The sequence below is a fragment of the Salmo trutta genome, chromosome 27, assembly GCF_901001165.1.
Source record: "Salmo trutta chromosome 27, fSalTru1.1, whole genome shotgun sequence".
Lineage (NCBI taxonomy): Eukaryota > Metazoa > Chordata > Actinopteri > Salmoniformes > Salmonidae > Salmo > Salmo trutta.
This window is the reverse complement of record NC_042983.1, coordinates 4,955,508-4,978,572: the sequence shown is the minus strand read 5'-3', so window position 1 is coordinate 4,978,572 and position 23,065 is coordinate 4,955,508. Positions and strand designations below refer to the sequence as shown.

Below are 23,065 nucleotides of genomic sequence, written 5' to 3'. Positions count from 1 at the left end.
ACATATAAAAGACTCACCTCCCCTCTCACTCTGTTTCTTGACCAGGGTGAGTTTGTAGCCGTCTCCGTAGGTGCTCTTGAGAAAGAGTGGGGAGCCGCAGCACTTGAGTTTCCCATGGGAGATGATGGCTATGCGGTCTCCTAACAGATCAGCCTCATCCATGTGGTGGGTGGACAGCAGGATGGTGCGACCTAGAAACACAGTTGAAATGTTTCTCTTTCAATATACACTGAGTGCACAAAACATTAGCATCACCTTCCTAATATTGAACGTGTTGCCCTCAGAACAGCATCATTTCGTCGGGGCATGTACTGTACCTACTCTACAAGTTGTCGAAAGCGTTCCACAGAGATGCTGGCCCATGTTGACTCCAATGGTTCCACAGTTGTATCAAGTTGGCTGGATGTCCTTTGGGTGATGGACAATTCTTGATACACACGGGAAACTGTTGAGCGTGAAAAACCCAGCAACTTTGCAGTTCTTGACACACTCAAACCGGTGCGCCTGGCACCTACTAACATACCCAGTTCAAAAGCACTTCAATCTTTTGTCTCGCCCATTCACCCTCTGAATGGCACACAATCTACAGTATGCCACAATTGTCTCAAGGCTTAAAAATCCTTATTTAACCCGTCTCCTCCCCTTCATCTATACTGATTGAAGTGTATTTAACAAGTGACATCAATAAGGGATTATAGCTTTCACCTGGTAAGTCTATGTCATGGAAAGAGCTGGTGTTCTTAATGTTTTGTTCACTCAGTGTACATCAAAGGGAACATGGTGACAAACCAGTGCACTCTATAAGGAACAGGGTGACAAACCAGTGCACTCTATAGGGAACAGGGAGACAAACCAGTGCACCCTATAGGGAACAGGGTGACAAACCAGTGTACTCTATGGTGAACAGGGTGCCATTTGAGACACAATCTTAGTGTGGTTGACCCATGTCTCACCTGTTGTGAGTTTTAGTGTGCGAGGGTTAGTGTGTGAGTTTGATGCATAATGTATCACCTGTTGTTAGTGTGCGAGGGTTAGTGTGTGAGTTTGATGCATAATGTATCACCTGTTGTTAGTGTGCGAGGGTTAGTGTGTGAGTTTGACGCATAATGTATCACCTGTTGTTAGTGTGCGAGGGTTAGTGTGTGAGTTTGATGCATAATGTATCACCTGTTGTTAGTGTGCGAGGGTTAGTGTGTGAGTTTGATGCATAATGTATCACCTGTTGTTAGTGTGCGAGGGTTAGTGTGTGAGTTTGATGCATAATGTATCACCTGTTAGTGTGCGAGGGTTAGTGTGTGAGTTTGACGCATAATGTATCACCTGTTGTTAGTGTGCGAGGGTTAGTGTGTGAGTTTGACGCATCCTGTCTCACCCTGTTTATACTTGAGGATGAGGTCCCAGATGGCTCTGCGTGCGTAGGGGTCCACCCCCGCCGTAGGCTCATCCAGGATGACGGCCCGGGAGCCGCCCACAAACGCTATGGCCACGGACAGCTTCCTCTTCATCCCCCCAGACAGAGTCTGCACCAGGCTGTGACGCTTATTATTCAACTCTAGATCGTCTATCATCCTGACAACATACACACAACTCATGGTCATTTACGTTATTTTGGGCTGCGGATGGGTATAATTTGTTTCCAAACTATACATATCCTTCAATGGCAGTCACCTGTACTTATATACTATCTACACCCTTCGATTCGAAGAGGTGAGATCCTAATCTAATGCCATGTTGATAGTTTCATTTCCACCTTAGGGTCTTTGACTTGGTTAAACCATCCAAATGGGATGTGACGTACTTGTCCATCTCCTTGCGGATGTCTTCCTCGGCCATGCCTTTGAGTTTGGAGTAGAACCACAGATGCTCCTCCACGCTGAGCTTGTCAAAGAGCACATTGTGCTGGGGACACATGCCCAGGTTCTGCCTGATACGCTCCATGTCAGTGCGGATGTCATGGCCGTAGATGGTGGCTGAGCCAGAGGTGGGCGGGAACAGACCTGTAAGAATAGACCTGGGGGATCGTGGTAGAGAACCAATGGTAGTTAGTGACAGGGTTAGTTAGAGAGGGAAGGAATTAACACGTAAAACATAGGTTATACTGTATTTCAAGGCCATTTTGTGGACATTATGGTGATGTTATGGGAATGTTATGGGAATAATATGGGAAAAGTCAAGGAAAGATTATGGGAACGTTATGGTGATGTTATAGCCAACGTTATGTATGGCCTGTTTAGAATTTATCATCAACACAATTGTTTACAAATAGTTCATCTACAATATGGTTTATAAGCAGATGATGAATAACCCTTCAAACATATTCTTACCAAAACATACAACACGCATCTCCCTGTGTCTCTCTGTAAATCCCCACGTCAACACAACACAAACGACTGGGGACCCTCTGACACACACACGTGGGCACACACACATTTTTCTCTCTCACATGGTGGTGGTCTTGCCGGCTCCGTTGTGTCCCAGGAAGGAAACCACCTGGTTCTCGTGGAGGTTGAGGCTCAGCTTGTTGAGGGCCAGCTTATTGCCCATCTTGTAGACCTTGGTCAGCTTGTCTATACAAACCACCAGAGGCAGGTGGCTGGGCTCCTCTTCAATACCACGCATCTCCTCTGGAGGGAGCGAGAGCCGGCGAGCGAGAGAAAGAGAGAGAGAGAGGATAAAGCTGCTGTCTATTACAGAACCAGGGAAGAACCTTATTTTGAGATTAGATTTTTTTTGGTAACACCTTATTTGGATAGTCCCAAATCAATGCTTTATAGATGTTGAGTAGATGTTCAACTACCTATCAACAATATTTCTACTAACTATCCACTAACCAAGTCTAAGGTCAGGCTTGGCCCTACCAGATCGCCGGTGTTCCATGGCACACGCCTGGTCCTCCTCCATGACACTCAGCCTGGCCCCTCCCCCCCAGGGGCACTCCCATGTCTCCACACGCCCACTGCCCAGCCAATAGGACTTCTGCAGGGGGAAGTACCACGGCCGAGGCAGCCCATACATCCCTGGAGGACAGGAGAGAATGGGTGAAAAAAAAACATTTGTGATTCAGCCCAATTGTTTCCATAAACATATTCAGACAGTCAGTGACAAAACAGGGACACAAAAGGGAGGGATTTAAGTTAGCAGCCAAAGACTTGAAAAATGGAAATCCATATTGGATGTTGACTGTTTACCTGGATGCACAGCCTCTATGTACCAGGTGAGTACTCCATACACACTAGCATCGATGATGAGCATCATCATGGACAGGCCAAGGTTGAAGTCATCGCCCTCTACAGGTGACTGGTTGATGGTGCGCCACTGGATACCAACCCCAGCCACCTCGTACAGGGCAAAGTACTTAGACCCCAGGCCGAACGCTGTGGTCGACATAAGAGACTGGAGAGAATGGGAATAAGGACAATGGACGTGTTAAAACCTATTGACATGTATGAAGATCAATGTCTTTCAAGGGTGTCAGAGAATAGAATATAATTTTGCAAGTCTGGTTTCTTCCTGACTTTCAGCTACTTTGCTTGACATTTTGATACACCTTTGACACAGAAATAGGCAATTTGACTCAGTGAAAGAGACAAATAACTAAATCTAGCCATGAGCCTGGGGTGATGTTTCTCTCATTAAATATATCCAGACAGTGTAGACATGGGCACAGTATATGACTAACAAAAAATTCCCTGTCATGAATAAAGCATCAGACAGGGATGAGAACAAAGGCCTGATCTTACAGCGATGCACTTCTCGAAGGCCGTGATCTTGTCATGGGCCACCTCCTCCCTGATGGCCACGTACATGTATGGGACATAGCTGAGGAAGTAGATTATCCCACCACACGCTGACGCCAGCTTGGCCTTGGAGTAGATCACTGACACCAGGAAACTGACGTACACAGACAGGACACAGACAGACAGAAAGGAGAGAAATACTGTTAGCATTTACTAATCTTGTTTCTTAACACTTTCGCCCAATGGACAATAGCCTGGAGATGTATTTTCATTTATTTATTTTATTTAACCTATTTAACAAGGCAAGTCAGTTAAGAACAAATTCTTATTTACAATGACGGCCTACCAAAAGGCAAAAGGCCTCCGGCTGGTATGGGGGCTGGGATTTTAAAAAAAATATACAGGACAAAACACACATCCCGACAAGAGAGACACAACAACACTACATAAAGAGAGACCTAAGACAACAACATAGCAAGGCAGCAACAGAGGTTAAGATGAGGTTAAATGTCCTCTTCACTTCAGTTTGCTCCTCAATCCATGCACCTTGGTTGAAGAGTGAGGTAGTGAGTGTTTCTATTTGTTAGCATTTACCAACCAGACACGTTTCCTTGGGACGTCTTGCAAAGGAGCGGAGTCACTGTCGGTCTGATACATTAAGGAGATAGGATTTTTAAATAACATGTTTCTTTCTCAATGAACGTTGGCATGAAGTGAAACAACTTTTATCAAATCAGCCGTTAAATATCATAGTGACTCGTAGTGAGGGATTCGTTAGATTCATCTCTAACACCCTGAATGTGGGTAACGTCACTGCTGCTTTGATATCACGGCTTTCAGTGAGGATTGTAATAACGGAGAGAGACATGAGAGAGCGAGAGATTGTAAATATCCAAAGTAAGCTTTGGCAATATGTACATTGTTACGTCATGCCAATAAAGCAAATTGAATTGAAATTGAGAGAGAGAGAGAGAGAGAGAGAGAGAGAGAGAGAGAGAGAGAGAGAGAGAGAGAGAGAGAGAGAGAGAGAAACCAGTCAAAGCAGAAGTTACAGTTGCCCCTAGACACTGGTCCACAATGAGTTTCACATTGTCACCCAATAACGGTGAAGATTTCAGGAAGGTAAAATGATCCTATATCTGTGCCTAAGGCCATGGCAACTTCTATCTGGGACAAAGAAAAAGTTGAAAGCTGCACATATGCTCCCAATGATTCAATGGTCAAAAGAGCAGTGTGCAACTTCCTTTACAGTATAATATTATCTTCGTCTGCACTTCTCCTACTATTTTGGCTGTGTGTCAACTCATGCTTTCTACTAGACTAACGTCAGAGCAGTAGCGGTGTCATTACCAGAACATAATGGTGGCGATGGCGTAGATGGAGAGGAAGAGCCAGATGATGAAGATGTCGCTGTGGAGGAGCACCCGACCGTACTTCAGGATGGCCGTCAGGGCCGTCACTGAGATGGACAACTGGACAAACCCAGTGATGAACCAGGCCACCCAGTGGACCGCGTTGTTGAGACCCATCATCTTCATCACCTACAGGCCAGGCAGGGAAATACAGGTTGCTTTCCATAAGAGGTTACTCCTCTTATTTACACTCTTACAGTCACTCATATGGATGTGAATGTAACCTCAACAACCCCCCCCCCCCCACCCCCCAGATATGAAACAAAATATTCTGAATATGAAGAAAAAAAACCATACAATATTATCATAGGAATTCAACTTGGAAAAACATGTAATTGAAATCCATATTTCTCCAGCAGGGGGCAGAAGAGAGGCAATAAATACGAGTGACATCATCTTGCTATAGGATGCCAAACGAAGGCAGAGAGTAGATGGCTTTAGTGTTGCTGCCCCAATGTCACAGACAGACAGACATTGGATAGGAGACGCATTCTAAATAGCACCCTTTTCCCAATTTTGACTAGAGGTCTGGTCAAAAGTGTTGTACTATAAAGGGGTTGCCATTTGGAAAACACACGGAGACCCTAGTGTAGACAGCTGAGCATGCAGCTGCAGGCAGTCTCACCTCTTTGAGCCGGTGCTCCTTCTCCGCCACAATGTGTTGGATCATCATGGCTACAGAGTAGACCCAGGAGATCACCATGCACAGAGGCATCATGTGCTCGATCACAAACAGGAAGCTATGGACCAACGACAGACAGGAGAAATCACTCGCTCAATGCTAAACCTCATTTAGATCTATTATTGAATCATTTGGCAATCGAGCAAGTTGAGGGGACTAAACTGCTGGGTGTGGCCCTGGGTAGCAAGCGTTCACGGTCAAAACTCAATGGTTGCTAAAATGAGAAGGCGTTGCTCTGCCTTCTTGACATCTCAGTCGACCAGACAGGTCCTACAGGCCCTAGTTTTGTCGCACCTGGACTACTGCCCAGCTATGTGGTCATGTGCGGCAAAGAAGGACACAGGTAAATTGCATTTGGTCCAGAACAAAGCAGCACGTATCGCATTTAGATGTACACAGAGGATAAGTGTCAGTAACATGTATGTCAATCTCTCCTGACTCAAGGTTGATGAGAGATTGACTGCATCACTAATGGTCTTTGTGCGAGGTATTGATGTGTTGAAGGTACAGAACTGTCTGTTCAAGCAGTTGGCAGACATTTTGGACACTCATTGGTACAACACAAGACATGCAACCAGAGGTCTCTTCACAGTCCCCAGGTCCAGAACCGAGGCTGGGAAACTCACAGTATTAAACAGAGTCATGACTACATGGAACTCTCTGCCACCCCAGGTAACTCAAGCTAGCATTAAAAAACTGATAAAGGGGACTGTGAAGAGACACACGCATTTTTATATATCTTGTATTGTAATTTGCATTGTACTACGTATTAGACCTAGATATTGTGTGTACTGTATGTATTAATATGTAGGCTATGTGTGACATTTTAAATGTACTTCAGGTTTGACTAATAATGTTCTGTACTATCTATCTATCTATCTATCTATCTAAATGCGCAGGGCCAATGTAATTTGATTACCTCAGATAGAAATAGTGCCAGAATGAATGGTTATTTTGGCCACAGTCCCAGGGCAGAGCAACTATAAGAAAAACCCAATGAGAGTAGAGGAGAGGTATAATGAGAGAGTTCCAAGTCTTACTCGTCTCTTGTGTAGCAGGGGTAAGGGAACATCTGGACATAGTTGCCAGGCTCCACCACGTCATGGCCCACAAACGTGTTAATGATGGCTCTCTCCATCATATCTGAGGACACACACACACACACACACACACACACACAGCAGAGATGACAGGGCCACTCTACACCTTTAGTGAGTAAGCCTTCCCATCAAGTTTTCCCCAAAACATACGGAGAATGTGCTGGATCTGCAGCTTGGCGTTGGTACCCACACAGGTGTGCCCACCTCAAGATCACTAGGGTAAGCAGTTTACCCCAATAAACCCTTATCTTAATAAAACGCCAGCAAAAAAATGTGTTTGACATAACAATTGTGTCCTCCGCGAACCTGATTTTGTCAGTTGATTTATAGTCTATGTACAGTATAGCCTATTTATAGTTTTGCCTTCGGCAGATAACGTTGAGACGACAAGTACAGCTTTGAGTTTTGAGACGTCTTCTTTACTACTAAGCAAGGGGAATGAGAAACATACCAACGACACAACAACATTTGGAAATGCCATACCAGCATTCCAATTCTGTATAAAACACTAATTAGAGCCAACAGTTTTCTTCATATTAATTAATTTGAAATAGCCCAGGTGCCAATCTATTCTTCTTTGGGATACTTTGTGATTTTGGCATGCTAGCAGATATCCACAGACTTCCAGTCATTGTGCTAACACTAGTTAGCATTGGCTCGTGAAACTACCTTTAACTTCCTTCATACTGGACGCAGACATAAAAAAGTTATCCTTGAGTTCATCTGACTCTGGGGAAATAGATAAAGTGCCTCATTGCCAAAATCCCGAAGAATCTGTTTAATGCCTTTGTGGCTGTGATGCTGAGGATAATGGCTAGAGTTGTCTAGAGTTGTCTAAAGTTGTCTAAAGTTGTCTAAAGTTGGCTAGAGTTGGCTAGAGTTGGCTAGAGTTGGCTAGAGTTGGCTAAACTTGGCTAGAGTTGTCTAAACTTGGCTAAACTTGGCTAGAGTTGGCTAGAGTTGGCTAGAGTTGGCTAGAATTGACAACATTTCAGTCTACATTTACAACACTTCAATAGACAGCATGGAGGATTCTGGTCACGTACCCTGGATCCAGACAAAGCCGTAGAGGAAGTAGAACTTTCCCCCCGTGTTGGGCCCTGGGCGCCAGTAGGCCCGGCGGATCTCGTTGGTTTTCTCTGTGAAGCTGGAGTTCTGTCTGATCTTATAGAGGACATGAGGAGGCAGGGAGCCATCTAGGTTGGTCTGGAATATCACACCTGGATGAGAGGGAGGGGGACATTATGTACAATATGTCTTTGACATTATTCCTCGCAATATGAAACCTATTTCCGATCGGAGGCTAGCTGCATGCCATAGCCACTGCCCTTTCCGTAAAATCCATCTGGCCACCTGGGCCTGGCCATTAGCCACGATCTGTTTTTACTGTAAAACCTAATCGAGTGCCAAAGACACATTTCTATTTTGTGATAATGTAATGGACAGTAAAGTTGTCATATCCTTTCTTGTGATTAACTTCATCGGGGTAGGGGGCAGTATTTTGACGTCCTGATGAAAAGCGTGCCCGTAGTAAACTGCCTGCTTCTCAGGCCCAGGTAGGATATGCATAGTATTAGTAGATTTGGATAGCAAACACTCTGAAGTTTCTAAAACTGTTTGAATGATGTCTGTGAGTATAACAGAACTCATATGGCAGGCAAAAACCTGAGAACAAATCCAACCAGGAAGTGTGGAAATCTAAGGTTTGTAGTTTTTCAAGTGATTCCCTATCCAGTATACAGTGTCAATGGGGTAATTTTGCACTTCCTAAGGCTTCCACTAGATGTCAACAGTCTTTAGAACGTTGTTTCATGCTTCTACTGTGACTGGGGAGAGAATAAGAGCCATTGGAATCAGATGACTGAGAAAAAGAGATGAGCTCAATCGCGCACACTCACGTGCGAGTTAGCTGTGTTCCTTTTCTTTTTTGAAGACAAAGGAATCGTCCGGTTGGAATATTATGGAAGATTTATGATAAAAACATCCTAAAGATTGATTCTATACATCATTTGACATGTTTCTACAAACTGTAGTATAACTTTTTTTACTTTTCATCTGGACTTAGTAAGCGCGTGCCTTGCATTTGGAATAGTGAACCTAACGCGCGAACAAAATGTTGGTATTTGGACATAAAGATGAACTTTATCGAACAAAACAAACATTTATTTTGGAACTGGGAATCCTGGGAGTGCTTTCCGATGAAGATCATCAAAGGTAAGTGAATATTTATAACGTAATTTTTGTCATTTCTGTTGACTCCAAAATGGCGGGTATCTGTATGGCTTGTTTTGATATCTGAGCGCTGTAGTCGGATTATTGCAAAATTTGCTTTCGCCGTAAAGCTTTTTTGAAATCTGACACAGCGGTTGCATTAAGGAGAAGTGTATCTATAATTCTTTCAATAACAGTTGAATATTTTATCAACGTGTATGATGAGTATTTCTGTAAATTGATGTGCTCATTCACCGGAAGTTTTGGGAGGCAAAACATTTCTGAACATTACACGCCAATGTAAAATGTTTTTTTTTTATATAAATATGAACTTTATCGAGCAAAACATATATGTATTGTGTAACATGAATTCCTATGAGTGCCATCTGATGAAGATCATCAAAGGTTAGTGATTAATTTTAGCTGTATTTCTGGTTTTTGTGAAGCCTCTCCTTGCTTGGAAAATGGCTGTGTGGTTTTTCTTGTCTCGGCGCTGTCCTAACATAATCTAAAGTTATGCTTTCGCCGTAAAGCCTTTATGAAATCGGACAATGTGGTTGGATTAACGAGAAGTGTATCTTTAAAATGGGATATAATAGTTGTATGTTTGAGAAATTTTAATTATGAGATTTTTGTTGTTTTCAATTTGCCACCCTGCTATTTCACTGGCTGCTATTTCACTGGGGTATGTGGGACTACCCCAGAGAGGTTAAATCAAGTAGTCTGTCCACCGCAGTGGTTAGTTTACTCACTGGCAAACACTGAGATGTTATCATGGTAAGCTTGGTTCAGTGTGTAGTTGACGATGCTGTCCTCATCCGGAAAACCCTTGAAGATATCCACACTGACCTGGAACAAGAAGAAGAAGAAGAATACTTTATAGATCCATATTCCTTGCAGTCAATGGAAAATTGTCTTCTGCCTTGATCCCAGCCAGATGGCAGCCACAGTGCAGCGCCAACCCCCAAGAGCACAGGAAACGTCTATATCGGCAACATCGGTAATAATAGTCCCTGCACCATATAAGGAATAGGGTGCCATTTGGGATGAATCCTGGGACTATTGAATGGAGCTTTGCTTCCTTGTCCAGAACTGATTATCAGTGCTCATATTACCGCACGCCTGCTGTCCTTGTTCGGATCAATATATAGTACTCAGGTTCCACTGCTCTTCCTGTGTCAGTCTGAATCAGAACGCCCATGTCTACAGTTCTTCCTGCCCGTACACCAGAATCTTATAAAGCTCTCATGTAATGGATAGTGACCTTGGGCGTTCCAACCAGGACTACTTCTACTAGATTTACTATTCATCTGTGGTTTTTGTGTGTGTTTGTGTGTTTCTTTCTTTCTTTTTCATTCAAGTTTCATACTGACCTTGGACATGAAGTGTGTCCAGCCACAGGCGGCGTTGTCAATGGTGTCCAGCTGCTCCAGCAGGGTGGAGGTGTTGGGCAGGGTGTAGTTGCCCTCCAGCAACCCACGCAGCAGATCACTGTCTGTTCCATTCAGCAGTTCCGGGTGACCATGTAGGTCAGAGGTCAACTAGGAAGAGGAATACATAAGGAGTTAATGTACAGGTAGGCATATCCATGGGCTTATTGTCCAGTAGTGTGTATGTGTTTATGTTACAGTGTACATATGGGCTTATCAGGCAAGATATGGACTGTATTAATATACTGTGTGGGGGACAATGCATTTTTTCAAGATTGCCAGTTAAATCTTATGTCATTTATCAGACAATATTACCTTATGAGGTGAGGTGAATAGTGCCTCTTACTGTATATGAAGAGAGGTGAAAGCTGTGTGTTACCTGCTGCATCCAGGCCAGGTGGTGGTGCAGCTTGCCCTCCTCCAGGTAAGTCCTGAGCTGGGCAGAGATGTTGAGCCACACCCGGGCGTAGTGAGTCACGTTCCCCACAAACGCAAATGTCTCATTGGCCTTCACACAGAAGCAGAGTCACGGGTCACCGACACAGAAGTATCTACCCCAGGCCTAGTTCTGGTCCAGGGTGTTACGTGCAGCTCTGGTCCAGGGTGTTACGTGCGGCTTCTCAGTGTCCGCAAGCCACATCCTGAAGCAGAGCTATCCCAGTCCCGTCAACGTCTCGTTACTCTATCCACATCCTTTCAACTGACCTTTTCTGTTGAGTCCTTTCTGTGGCCCTTCCCTCTACTTTCTGCCTCTCTCCCTCCCTCTCTAGTTTTGTTCATTTCTTAAAATCCCTCCCTCCTCCAGTCCTCTTGCTAAGATAACAAATCTAGCTATAGACCATCTGCCAATAACAAGCCGGGGGTAACTTGTGGGATGTACAGAGAAACAGAGAATCAATGGCCAGTTCTGCATATGTTGTGGTATATAGCAAGACCTCCGGAGACTGAGGATAGCATGATTCATCTAGCAACGCATTGGCTTCCTACACATCTTGCCCTTAACCGATGAACAGAACATGATTAATGTGTAAGGCTGGGATACAAAATACCATGGGGCTCCTAGTGAATTCACAACATTTTCTCAATACACTGTGAGTCTCAAAGTGTCTGACAACAGCTAGACCGTATAAATGAAAGAAAAATTGGAGCACCGGCTATCCTCAGTTAAGTCTTGGCATTTGGAAATAGATCACATCTTGTGTGCGTAAGCATTTCCAAGTTGTTTTCCTCGTACTTTATCAAATGACTATAGACAATGCCTGGGCAGCAGTGTGCATAGCTCTATAGCCTAATGACATCTGAATAACTCTATTACAGTACACTGTATAGGTACAAGTCACTGTGTACCTGCTACAGTACATCCACGATAACGATACAGATGACAGAGCTTGAAAGAACATGGCCATGTACTTGCCTTCTGAATGACTTTGTCCACCTGTGAGCCGATGGGAGAGTAGAGGATCTTGGGATTTGTAGTCATCAGATGCACTAGTAAGCCCAGATTGCGCTGCTCTTTACTGGTAAAGCCCAGAGAGCTCATATTCCCTTGCTTTAAAGCCTCTGGCTCAATGATTCTGGAGACAGTAGACAGGGATCAACAACTTCAGCCTTTACGACATAGGTGTACAGCACTGTGTTTCTCTACTCTGGCACCAGCCCAGTTCTACACACCTGATGCATTTTATCAATTTAAAGCATCAAGCCCTTGATTAGTTGAATCAGGTGTGTTATTATATGGCTGGGACATAAGCCTGCACACCCTGTAGCTCTCTAGCCTGGTCCCAGATCTGTTCGTGCCCAAGCAACTCCATGGGTGACAGAGAATTGGCATTTCACATTTCACATTTTCGTAAGTTAGCAGACGCTCTTATCCAGAGCGACTTACAGTAGTGAATGCATACATAGCATAAACAGACTAGCACTCATGCAATTGGATCTGCAGTTAAAGAACAATGGCATAGGAATGATCCTATTACATAGACACAAACCTGTTGTTCCCACACAGAATAGGCTGTAGCCCTGCCCACAGCTGCACAAAGGTAGAAAACGAGTGAGGGTTCTCTTCTTTCACATTCTCTTTCTCTCGTCCTCTCCCCTCCTCTCCGCCCTCCTCCCAGGGGTTCTCGGTGGTGTTGGGCCCCCAGGTGGTGGCGTTGAGGGACCAGGAAGTGGTGGTGTTGGCTGGAGCCCCAGGGGGGGCGTGGCCGGCACAGGCGCCCTTGGGGAGCAGGCGAGCCAGGCCTGACAGCAGGTCTACATCCCTGAGGAGCCTCTCCACGTCAGCCAAGTCCTTCAGCAGAGCACCCAGGTGGGACTGGGACAGAGGGGCCGAGGAGTTGGCTTGCTCCAGACGCAGCTGGAGAGAGAAGGCCGAAAGGTGTGGAGAGACAGAAGAAAGGGGGAGAGTATGAGAGAGCGAGAGGTTGAGAAAGAAAGAGAGAGACAGATGTGGAGAAGAATCAAAGGGAGAGAGAATAATGAGAGTATTAGCGATAGATACTGAGATACAGTAGTATATACTGAGATAGATAGGGAACTGAGATAGTTACTGAGATAGATACTGAGGAGCCATAGAATGTCAGCCATTCCAAATACAAAATCCACAGTATTTATTTATGTGTGTTTGATGAGGGAAAAGCACCTCACCACAGGGATTCTCAGTTCAAAGCAGCCATTGAGTGTGTCCCAAATGACACCCTATTTCCTATATAGTGCTCTACTTTTTTTATGGGCCCTGGTCAAAATTACAGCACTGAATAGGGAATAGGGTGCCATTTTGGATGAAGCGATTGTCTCTAATGTACCTTGTCAATGAGGCTCTGTGTGTCTATCTGCTCTCGGAGCTCCTGGCTCATCTCTCCAAAGCGCTCAGTCCTTTGTCCCGCCCCACCACCACATGCTGCGCTGTGATAGGCCTGGAGCAGGGACTGCTGCTTCTCAGGAACCAATAGGATCTTGCTCAGCTCACTAGGCCCATCCTCCCCACAGGTAAGCATTTCCAACATGGCACCAGTCAGGAGAACACCCTTTTGAAAAAACAATCAACAGCACATTCAGTAGAATTCACCATCATCAGCATCATCATCATGTATGGTATCAATTATTTCAATGGTAGTCTTTTAAAGGCTATTGATAAATGTAACTGATTCAGGCTATACGATAAAGGCTATTGATTCAATAGAAAAAAGACAGGAGGAAAGAGGAAAGAAAAGGAGGATGATTCAGATAGAGGAGGATAGATAAGATAGGCAGTGCACCTCCACCTCCTTCAGGCCCTGGGGGTCGTATCTCTGGCCTGCCCCTCCTCCTGCTAGGCCTAAAGCCTGGGACATGAGTTTGAGTAGGGCCTGCCGATGGGCTGCTTTGGTTGGGTCTCGTAAAGCTTTGTGGATCAGTCCACCATCCAGACTTTGCATGACTCCCAGCAGCTTCTCCTGAGGGGACGATAGGAGGGGATTACTGCTGAGCTAATACACAGACTCAGATCAATTCAATTCAATATTTCCCATTAGTAACCTACCTCCAGTTGAATGATCTTCTCTGCAGGGGTGTGTGTGGTCTCTTTTTCCCCTCCAGAACTGTGACTACTCCCCCCTCCAGTTCTGGGATACAGGCCAAAGATCAGGTTGAATACCTGCAGTTCAGCAAGTGAAAGAGAGGACCCACACACTCAGAGAACAGGAAGATAAACACACACACGCACGTGCACACACACAAACACACACACACACAAACACACACGCACACACATAGGTGGCAGACAGGACTTCAGTGTTTGTTTGCATAGGGAAAGCTGTCAGAAAGACAGGATAATGAAGAGAAACAAGGAGGGACAGACAGAAAGTGACTGACTGGAGAAGATAAAGATGAGGACCTGAAGACAGGCCTAGACAATTAACTGAGACAGAGATGGAGGGAAACAGAAAGTTGGGAGGCACCAAGCCATATATTGATACAGTATGATTCAATGTCACTCCTCAATGACAATACGTCTTTGCCAAATCTGTAATCTTGGCAAACGGGTGTATATTCAAATTTAGATGTCAAAATGGTGTTATCTAAATGTAAATATACCCAACAGCCAAGATTTCAGATTTGGCAGTCTATACTAACATTGTTTCTTACTTCCTTGTTCATCAGTCATGTCACAACATTTGAATGTAAACTCTGCATTACCCCATAACTAAAACAGTCCCCAGGGGGTAGATGAGGACTAGGGAGGTACAGTGTGTGTGTGTGTGTGTGTGTGTGTGTGCATGTGACAGGATCACAGACCTCTTTGAGGTTGACAGGAGTGGAGAGCAGCAGGCTGGCGGTGTCATTGGGGAGGGACAGATTCCTGACCAGGAACTGATGGAACACTGACTGGTTCTTCAACACACTGGCTACTGTGAACCCTGCAGGGCAAGAATCACACAGCACAACCACAGATAATACACATGAAGACTTCCAGGAACTGCTTATCCAATAGAAATCGCACAGAACAGTATCAAATGCTAGCAGTATCAAATGCAGTGTATGTACATCCAATAACTTGTAGGTGCCGGGTACGAAAATAAACTAATGGAATTAAGATAGATACCCACAAACTGACAGTTTTGTTGAAGCTACTCTGAAAATGTAGTTTACCAAGCTACCAATTACTTCACACTGGAAGAAGTTAAGCTACACTAAAGCTACCCTTAAGAAAAATATAATTGACTTAACTAAAGTAACTTTGAAAAAGTAGTTCAGTACATCCAAGCTACTTTTTGAAAAATGATCATATGTACATCTGAAATGTCATAGACTACAAATTGCAAGACAGATCACTTTGGGGTCATTTGCTAGCAGAATGTGTAATTTAGCCTATTCGACACAAAAACTATGTTTCAAGTGAGAATTAGGCAGGTCGGCTGATGAAAAAGAAAGGAAATGATCGCCTACTTCACCCAAAAAGAGTAGTGTGTAGTTCCAGAAGTTAGCTACACCACTACATGGCAAAAAAAGTAATTAACTACTGAAAACACTACCTAGATTGGATTTTAGTTCAACTACCTCCTAGTTAAATTACTAGTTAAACTACATGTAGTTCACTACTCCCCAACACTGCAAACGGATGAATGCTCCTGCAGTTTATTGTGTAATGTTTCCACCCAAAGGTCTTTGTCCTCCTGAAACTTTTTTGTGCATGTGTATCACTTGGGTGTGGCGCGCACACACACTGCAGGAAATCACTATCCAGAGGGAGCACTTGTTTCTTGCTAGAATTCCTCAAGCTTATTGATTTCTGTGCCCTGAAAGGACAAACACAAACCTTTGATTTGAAAGGTTAAATTGCTTGTCTTCCAAATCTGTATACAGCTGGTGTCCTCAATATTGAGAGCAGAGGTAGTTTAGAGAGGTACAGGTTTACTGTAACACAGACACACACACACACACACACATAGGGCTGTATAACCGTGTAACCGTGTAACCAACGGTTATGGACCATCATGAAAATAAAATAACTGTCATAACCTTTGAAAAATAAATGTGACACACACACCTTGGCTGGTGTTGAAATTGTTGTCCAGTGAGTAGGGCCCTGCGGATGTGCTGAGGCTCTCCAGGTGTTGCTGTAGGGACTCCAGCTCCTGGCCCAGTCCTGGCCTGTCTGCTGTGAACAGGTGGTTCTGTAACACCACCTCACGGATCCGCTCCAACAACTGGGTGACACTGGGGGAGGGGAGGGGTGAAATAGAGGAGAGTGAGGGAAAGAAAGGTGGAAAGAGAGTGGAAGGAGTGAAAGGAAGGGACAAAGCGAGAGAGAGAGAGAGAGAGAGGGAGAAGACAGATGAGAAGAGAGAGCAGACAGATGAGAGAGAGCAGACAGATGAGAGAGAGAAGACAGATGAGAGAGAGAGAGAGGGAGGACAGATGAGAGAGAGAGGGAAATGACAAATGGGAGAGAGAGAGAGTGAGAGTGAGAGAGAGAGAGAGAGAGAGCAGACAGATGAGAGAGAAAAGAGAAAATAGAGAGTATTGAGAGAGGTGTGGGGTCTAGTTCTAGGTAAAGACACAATGACAGCCCCCTCCCATTAGGAGAGGCCGACAAATAAAAAAACTAAGCAGAAGGAGATTAATCAATCACATTCATACAATTGCAGGTAATGACCACCATCCAATCCTACTGTTAAGTGTTATGGACATTAACACTGTTAGGACATTAGTGCTTAGTGGCATTAAACTATTAGCTGCCTGTCATAAAGAGGAGAGAAACAGAAGGGGGGGAGAGAGAGTGAGAGAGTGAGAGAGCGAGAGAGCGAGAGAGAGAGAGAGAGAGAAAAAGAAGCTGGGACTGTTTGACTCACGTTGAGTTCTTGTACTGTAGGAAGCCGAACTCGTCCCTCTGGCCGTCGGGACACAGAGACTGCATGATGGGAATGATGCCTGCTGAGGTGAGGGGAGCTGCGCTGTAGAAGGCTGGACATACAGGATGGACACCAGGGAAGGACAGGGGGGACAGGTGGTAGGTAGGGAAGACAAGAATAGAGAGAGTAGACAGGGATAAAGAAGGGCAGGGAGAGATAGGCAGGACACAGATAGGCAGGACAAAGAGATATGATTCACAGGAAAAGCAAAGAAGAGAGAGAAGGGAGAGGATTAAAGGATTGGTTGGGAGGAGGTTGGAGGGTTTGAATGTAAATACCAAACCCCAAAAAGTATGTCAAGTGAGTAAAGAGAAAAAGAGAGAGGAAGTTAGAAGGTCACAGATAACACACAGTCAGTAGCCAGAGAGGAGAGGGACCAAGATGTCAGGGCTGAATTCTTGGACATAATGTCATCATTCTGTCTCAACAAAATGTTGCTTTTGTTTCTAAACCACTCATAAATGGTGACTGCTGGACACGCTTTCACCAAGCCTGCAAAAAAACTAGGTCCATACAAACAAGGTCTGAACATAATGAAAGGTGTCCCGCAGGGGTCGATTCTGGGTCCTGTTCTTTTAACTGTTTACATTAACAATATTGATGTCTGTAAGAATGTTTTACCTGCACTTGTATGCCAATGATACTGTTGTGTACGCTATTTTCTGCCTTCATTGTACTAAAGAAAAACTTTATTGATCTGAAATTAGTATTGAATGCAGGTAAAACTAAATATATGTTGTTCTCTAGAGTGCATAAAAATAACTTAATTTAAGCATATGTACTTTGGATGGTGTTCATATTGATAGTGTCCCTACTTACAAATACAGTATCTGGGCATCTGGATAGATGAAAGGCTGTCTTTTAAAAAGCATATTGATGGCGACATCTTCTATATGAACACAGCTGCCACCTCATTAAAGCCATTAGCTACTGTAGATACAGTTTATCATAGCGCACTGTGCTTTATTACGGGCAACAGTTTTAGTACTCATCATTGCATTCTCTACCAGAAAGTGTGTTGGCCCTCTTTGATATCACGTAGATTGATACTTTTCTTTTAGATTTGTTGTTTTTTACTTTTACCCCTTTTTCTCCCCAATTTGGTATCCAATTTGTAGTTACAGTCTTGTCTCATCGCTGCAACTCCTGTACGGACTCGGGAGAGGCGAAGGTTGAGAGCCATGTGTCCTCCGAAACACGACCCGACCAAGCTGCACTGCTTCTTGACACAATGCCCGCTTAACCCAGAAGCCAGCCGCACCAATATGTCGGAGGAAACACCGTACACCTGGCGACCGTGTCAGCGTGCATGCGCCCGGCCCGCCACAGGAGTCGCTAGAGCGCGATGGGACAAGGGCATCCTCGCCAACCAAATCCTCCCCTAATTCAGGGCTCATCTGTAAAAGAGACCATGTCTCAGTATGACTCCCTGATAAAATAAAGGTTAAATAAAATAATACTGTACAATGGAATGGCCCATGTTTCCATGACTACCGTGGAGAGTTTTTCTTAACCTTTCTCTCTCAGCAGCTCCATCCATCCGCCTGGCAACAACACTCTCTATTCTCTTCAATGATACATCCATTCATCCATTCATCCATTCATCCATTCATCCAGACATCGGGGTGGCAGGGTAGCCTAGTGGTTAGAGCGTTGGGCTAGTAACCGAAAGGTTGCAAGTTCGAATCCCCGAGCTGACAAGGTACAAATCTGACTTGCCTAGTAAAATAAAGGTAAAAAAAAAAATCCCTCATATTGCACTGTCATACATCCCTTTGGATATAACAATAAGCATCCTAGCTATCAACAAATAGGCCCCTTTGAGAATGTATTGTTTGATATAACGGTTGCCTTGATTGGCAGTGTAGAGCACTACCTATAAAGGATATTACTAAAAGCTGAAATAGGATCTGTTGATGGTCTATAAATGATTAAACGTTAGGGATAGGGGGCAGTATTTTCACGGCCGGATAAAAAAAACGTACCCGATTTAATCTACTCCTGCCCAGAAACTAGAAAATGCATATAATTAGTAGATTTGGATAGAAAACACTCTAAAGTTGCTAAAACTGTTTGAATGGTGTCTGTGAGTATAACAGAACTGATATGGCAGGCCAAAACCTGAGAAGATTCTATACAGGAAGTGCCCTGTCTGACAATTTGTTCTCCTACTAGGGCATCTCTATCAAAAATACAGCATCTCTGCTGTAACGTGACATTTTCTAAGGCTTCCATTGGCTCTAGAAAGGCGCCAGAAAGTGGAATGACAGCTCTGCAGTCTCTGGGCGAAAAACAGCAGGGGTTTTTGTGAGTGGTCCTTCTGAGGACAATGACACTGGCGCGCACGTGCACGAGACGACTCCATGTTTTTCTTTCACTGTTTGAACGAATACGTCTCCCGGTTGGAATATTATTGCTATTTTACGAGAAAAATCCCATAAAAATGTATTTTAAACAGCGTTTGACATGCTTCGAAGTACGGTAATGGAACATTTTTTGTCACGAAACGCGCCGGCGAGTCACCCTTCGGATAGTTACCTGAACGCATGAACAAAACGGAGCTATTTGAATATAACTATGGATTATTTCGAACCAAAACAACATTTGTTGTTGAAGTAGAAGTCCTGGGAGTGCATTCTGATGAAGAACAGCAAAGGTAATCACATTTTTCTTATAGTAAATCTGAGTTTGGCGAGTGCCAAACTTGGTGGGTGTCAAAATAGCTAGCCGTGATGGCCGGGCTATGTACTCAGAATATTGCAAAATGTGCTTTCACCAAAAAGCTATTTTAAAATCGGACACCGCAATTGCATAAAGGAGTTCTGTATCTATAATTCTTAAAATAATTGTTATGTATTTTGTGAATGTTAATCGTGAGTAATTTAGTAAATTCACCGGAAGTTTGCGGTGGGTATGCTAGTTCTGAACATCACACATGCTAATGTAAAAAGCTGTTTTTTGATATAAATATGAACTTGATTGAACAAAACATGCATGTATTGTATAACATAATGTCCTAGGAGTGTCATCTGATGAAGATCATCAAAGGTTAGCGCTGCATTTAGCTGTGGTTTTGGTTTTTGTGACATATATGCTTGCTTTGAAAATGGCTGTGTGATTATTTTTGGGAGGGTACTCTCCTGACATAATCTAATGTTTTGCTTTCGCTGTGAAGCCTTTTTGAAATCGGACAGTGTGGTTAGATTAACGAGAGTCTTATCTTTAAAATGGTGTAAAATAGTCATATGTTTGAGAAATTGAAGTTCTAGCATTTTTTAGGTGTTTGTATTTCGCGCCACGCTATACTATTGGATATTGGTGAGGCGTTCCGCTAGCGGAACGTCTGTCCCTAACAGGTTTTAATGCAGTTTTGTCTGATTGTTCTTAATGTGCAGTGATATTTTGCAGCTTTTTTGTTAATATAAGACTTGGGTATAAAAATGAATTACCCCCTGTGATTGTAAAAATCTATCCATCTCACCAACATTGCTTTATCCTAATACAACCCGATGCTAAACTGCTGACACTTACTCTGGTGCTATTACTGTCTCATTGAATAGCCTATAAAAATTGGAAATACCCACTTCTGAGCCAATTCCAGATGAAGGAGTCCTTACGTGAGCACTTCTCATGATGGTCTAGGATGAAGCAGCCCCTAGAGACACTGGTCTAAGGTCAGTTTGTTTTGGGTTTCCCACCTCTGATGGTTAATGTAAGGTTTGGAGAGGGCAAACTGATCCCAGATCTGTGCCTAAGGGCAATTAGTATTCAGAGCTGCTGAGTAATATCTGTCATGTTAAGTGTTACAGTGACAGACTCTCTAGTGATGGCAGCCTGTTGAAGACGACAGTCGGTACATCCCACAAGTTTTCCTGGCACCACTCTGCAAGGGAGGAGATTAGAGGCCTGGCAGGAGAACAGCCTCTCCCTCAAAACGTCAGCAAAACCAAGGAGCTGACTGTGGACGACAAGAAAAGAGGGACGGGGGGGGGGACGCATCGACGGGGACGCAGTGGAGAGAGTCAAAAGCTTCAAGTTACTAAGCGTGCAGATCACGGAAGACCTGACATGGACCTACCATACTGCTACCACGGTGAAGAAGGCGCGACCTCGAAGGCGCAACACACACAGGGATCATGGCGCTTCTCCGTCCAGGCACTACTAACCCTGCGTCATGGCACAGTGGACTATAAAGATGTTGAAACACAGAACGTGCCTGTCACAAAGTTCTGCTTCCTGAGAATGTTGAAGGAATGTTCCTTGATAACTGCGTAGCTGGAATTGAAGTCCTGCGTTGCTTAGTTGGTAAGAGCAGAACACAAGCAAAATCCAAGGTTGTGGGTTCAAATCCCACAGGGATTTCAAAAAACCTACACTTACAAAACGTGTATGCATTGTACTGTGCTGTATGGAGGCCCGAGCACACCCCCATTTACATCCACTGACTACCTCATCATATTGACTCATCCCATGTGCTGCTGGTACTGTTTTATCTATCCTGTTGCCTAGTCACTTTATTCCTAGTTATATGGACCTATCCACCTCAATTACCTCGTATCCTTGCACACCGACTCGGCACTGGTACTCCGTATTTATAGCCGTTACTTTTATACTGTTACTCATTGTGTATTTATTCATACTTTTATTATTCTGTATTATTTCTATATTTTCTTTCTCTCTGCCTTGTTGGGAAGGGCCCGTAAGCATTTCACTGCTAGTCCACACCTGTTGGTTACGAAGCATGTGACTAATAAAGTTTGATTTGACACATAAACACTCAGGCACACACAAACACACACACACACAGTCAATGCTGCTGTTCTATTATATATCATTTATTATACTGCGCGACCAAGACACTGCCAACTTTATATCAGTAAATACTGTCTATTATTACTAAGCATACTAGCTCTTTTATTACATGCTACAGTATTTTTGACCTTGACTTTTTTTCTTGTTTTTATTGATATAGATCATTGTTCTGCATTATTGAGGGAGCTAGCACACAAGTATTTCGCTGCACCTTTTATGCCTGCTGTAAACTGTGTGACGATTAGTATTTTTTTTTTATGTTATCCTATTCCCTATGTAGTTCACTATTTTTGACCAGGGTTAATAGTGCTCTGGTCAAAAGTAGTGCACTAAATATGAAATCAGGTACCATTTGGGACACAAACAGTCACATCTTCCACATTTACAACCCAGTTCAGACCGGACATCTGGTCCCCCTTCACACACTGAGCTCAGGATAAAAGGACACAAGATCATCAAAGGTTTAGTAGATCAGTCAACCAGCAGAGTGTCAGTCAGTTAGATCTAAATCCAGACAGATTCATGGTACAGGTATGTGATGTATACATGATGTATTATATGTTGCTACCAGTAACTGGTTATCACAGAAACACAGAAACATAGACACAGGCACCCATACTGATTCCCACATACTCACACACACAGACAACATTCACCTTCAAATCCATATGAAGGAATAGTATTTTCACACGGACAGCCCAGCCCAGTGACTTTATTTGTGATCATGACCGTGTAAGTGCAGTCACAGGTAACATTTTGTATTTGCTCCCTACACATTTGAGCCGGTGGTTGTGCGCCTGCGTGTGTGTATGTATGTGTGTGTGTATATGTGTGTGTGTGTGTATATATGTGGCAGGGTGCCAGTGTGTGCCTTACAGCGCTAACCTGGGCACAAAGCTCTTTAGTATTAGTCAGATGTGTGAAATAGGATCTGTTGGCTGGAGATGACATTGTAGACAGATCCCACCCCAGTCACTAAGAATACGTCCCAAATGGCACCCTATTCCCTATATAATACACTGTCCTGGTCAAAACTAGTGCACTCTAAAGGGAACTACGGTGCTGACAACACAGCGACCAGGAGGGGAGGCATACACACACGTTTAAAAAAAAAAGTTTGACATTTAAGTTCTTTAACATACACTGTTATCCAGAGGAACTTAAAGAAGCAATCAGGGTTAAGTGCCCTGCTCAGGAGCACATCGACAGATTTTTCACCTAGTCGGCTCAGAGATTCGAACCAGCGACCTTTCGATTACCGGCCCAACGCTCTTAACCGCTAGGCTACC

General features: G+C 43.9%; 1 protein-coding gene across 6 annotated transcripts in view; it reads right to left on the bottom strand.

Annotated features, from left to right (window-relative positions):
* abca2 (ATP-binding cassette, sub-family A (ABC1), member 2) overlaps positions 1–23,065 on the bottom strand; it is an 80,810-nt gene that overhangs the window by 19,227 nt on the left and 38,518 nt on the right. For 4 of the 6 annotated variants that reach the window (XM_029716400.1, XM_029716402.1, XM_029716401.1 and 1 more), the window contains 22 exons: positions 16,905–17,016; positions 16,100–16,269; positions 14,848–14,969; positions 14,093–14,206; positions 13,830–14,006; positions 13,377–13,598; positions 12,561–12,928; positions 11,987–12,146; positions 10,952–11,080; positions 10,516–10,683; positions 9,895–9,991; positions 7,978–8,151; positions 6,872–6,974; positions 5,775–5,889; positions 5,088–5,278; positions 3,741–3,891; positions 3,189–3,393; positions 2,832–3,017; positions 2,444–2,624; positions 1,799–2,011; positions 1,373–1,569; positions 18–191 (listed from right to left, as the gene is read on the bottom strand). In XM_029716400.1, coding sequence (XP_029572260.1) covers positions 18–191; positions 1,373–1,569; positions 1,799–2,011; positions 2,444–2,624; positions 2,832–3,017; positions 3,189–3,393; positions 3,741–3,891; positions 5,088–5,278; positions 5,775–5,889; positions 6,872–6,974; positions 7,978–8,151; positions 9,895–9,991; positions 10,516–10,683; positions 10,952–11,080; positions 11,987–12,146; positions 12,561–12,928; positions 13,377–13,598; positions 13,830–14,006; positions 14,093–14,206; positions 14,848–14,969; positions 16,100–16,269; positions 16,905–17,016 — 3,729 coding nt within the window. The remainder of the gene's footprint in view (positions 1–17; positions 192–1,372; positions 1,570–1,798; positions 2,012–2,443; positions 2,625–2,831; positions 3,018–3,188; positions 3,394–3,740; positions 3,892–5,087; positions 5,279–5,774; positions 5,890–6,871; positions 6,975–7,977; positions 8,152–9,894; positions 9,992–10,515; positions 10,684–10,951; positions 11,081–11,986; positions 12,147–12,560; positions 12,929–13,376; positions 13,599–13,829; positions 14,007–14,092; positions 14,207–14,847; positions 14,970–16,099; positions 16,270–16,904; positions 17,017–23,065) is intronic. The other 2 variants (XM_029716403.1, XM_029716404.1) reach the window with 1 other exon arrangement.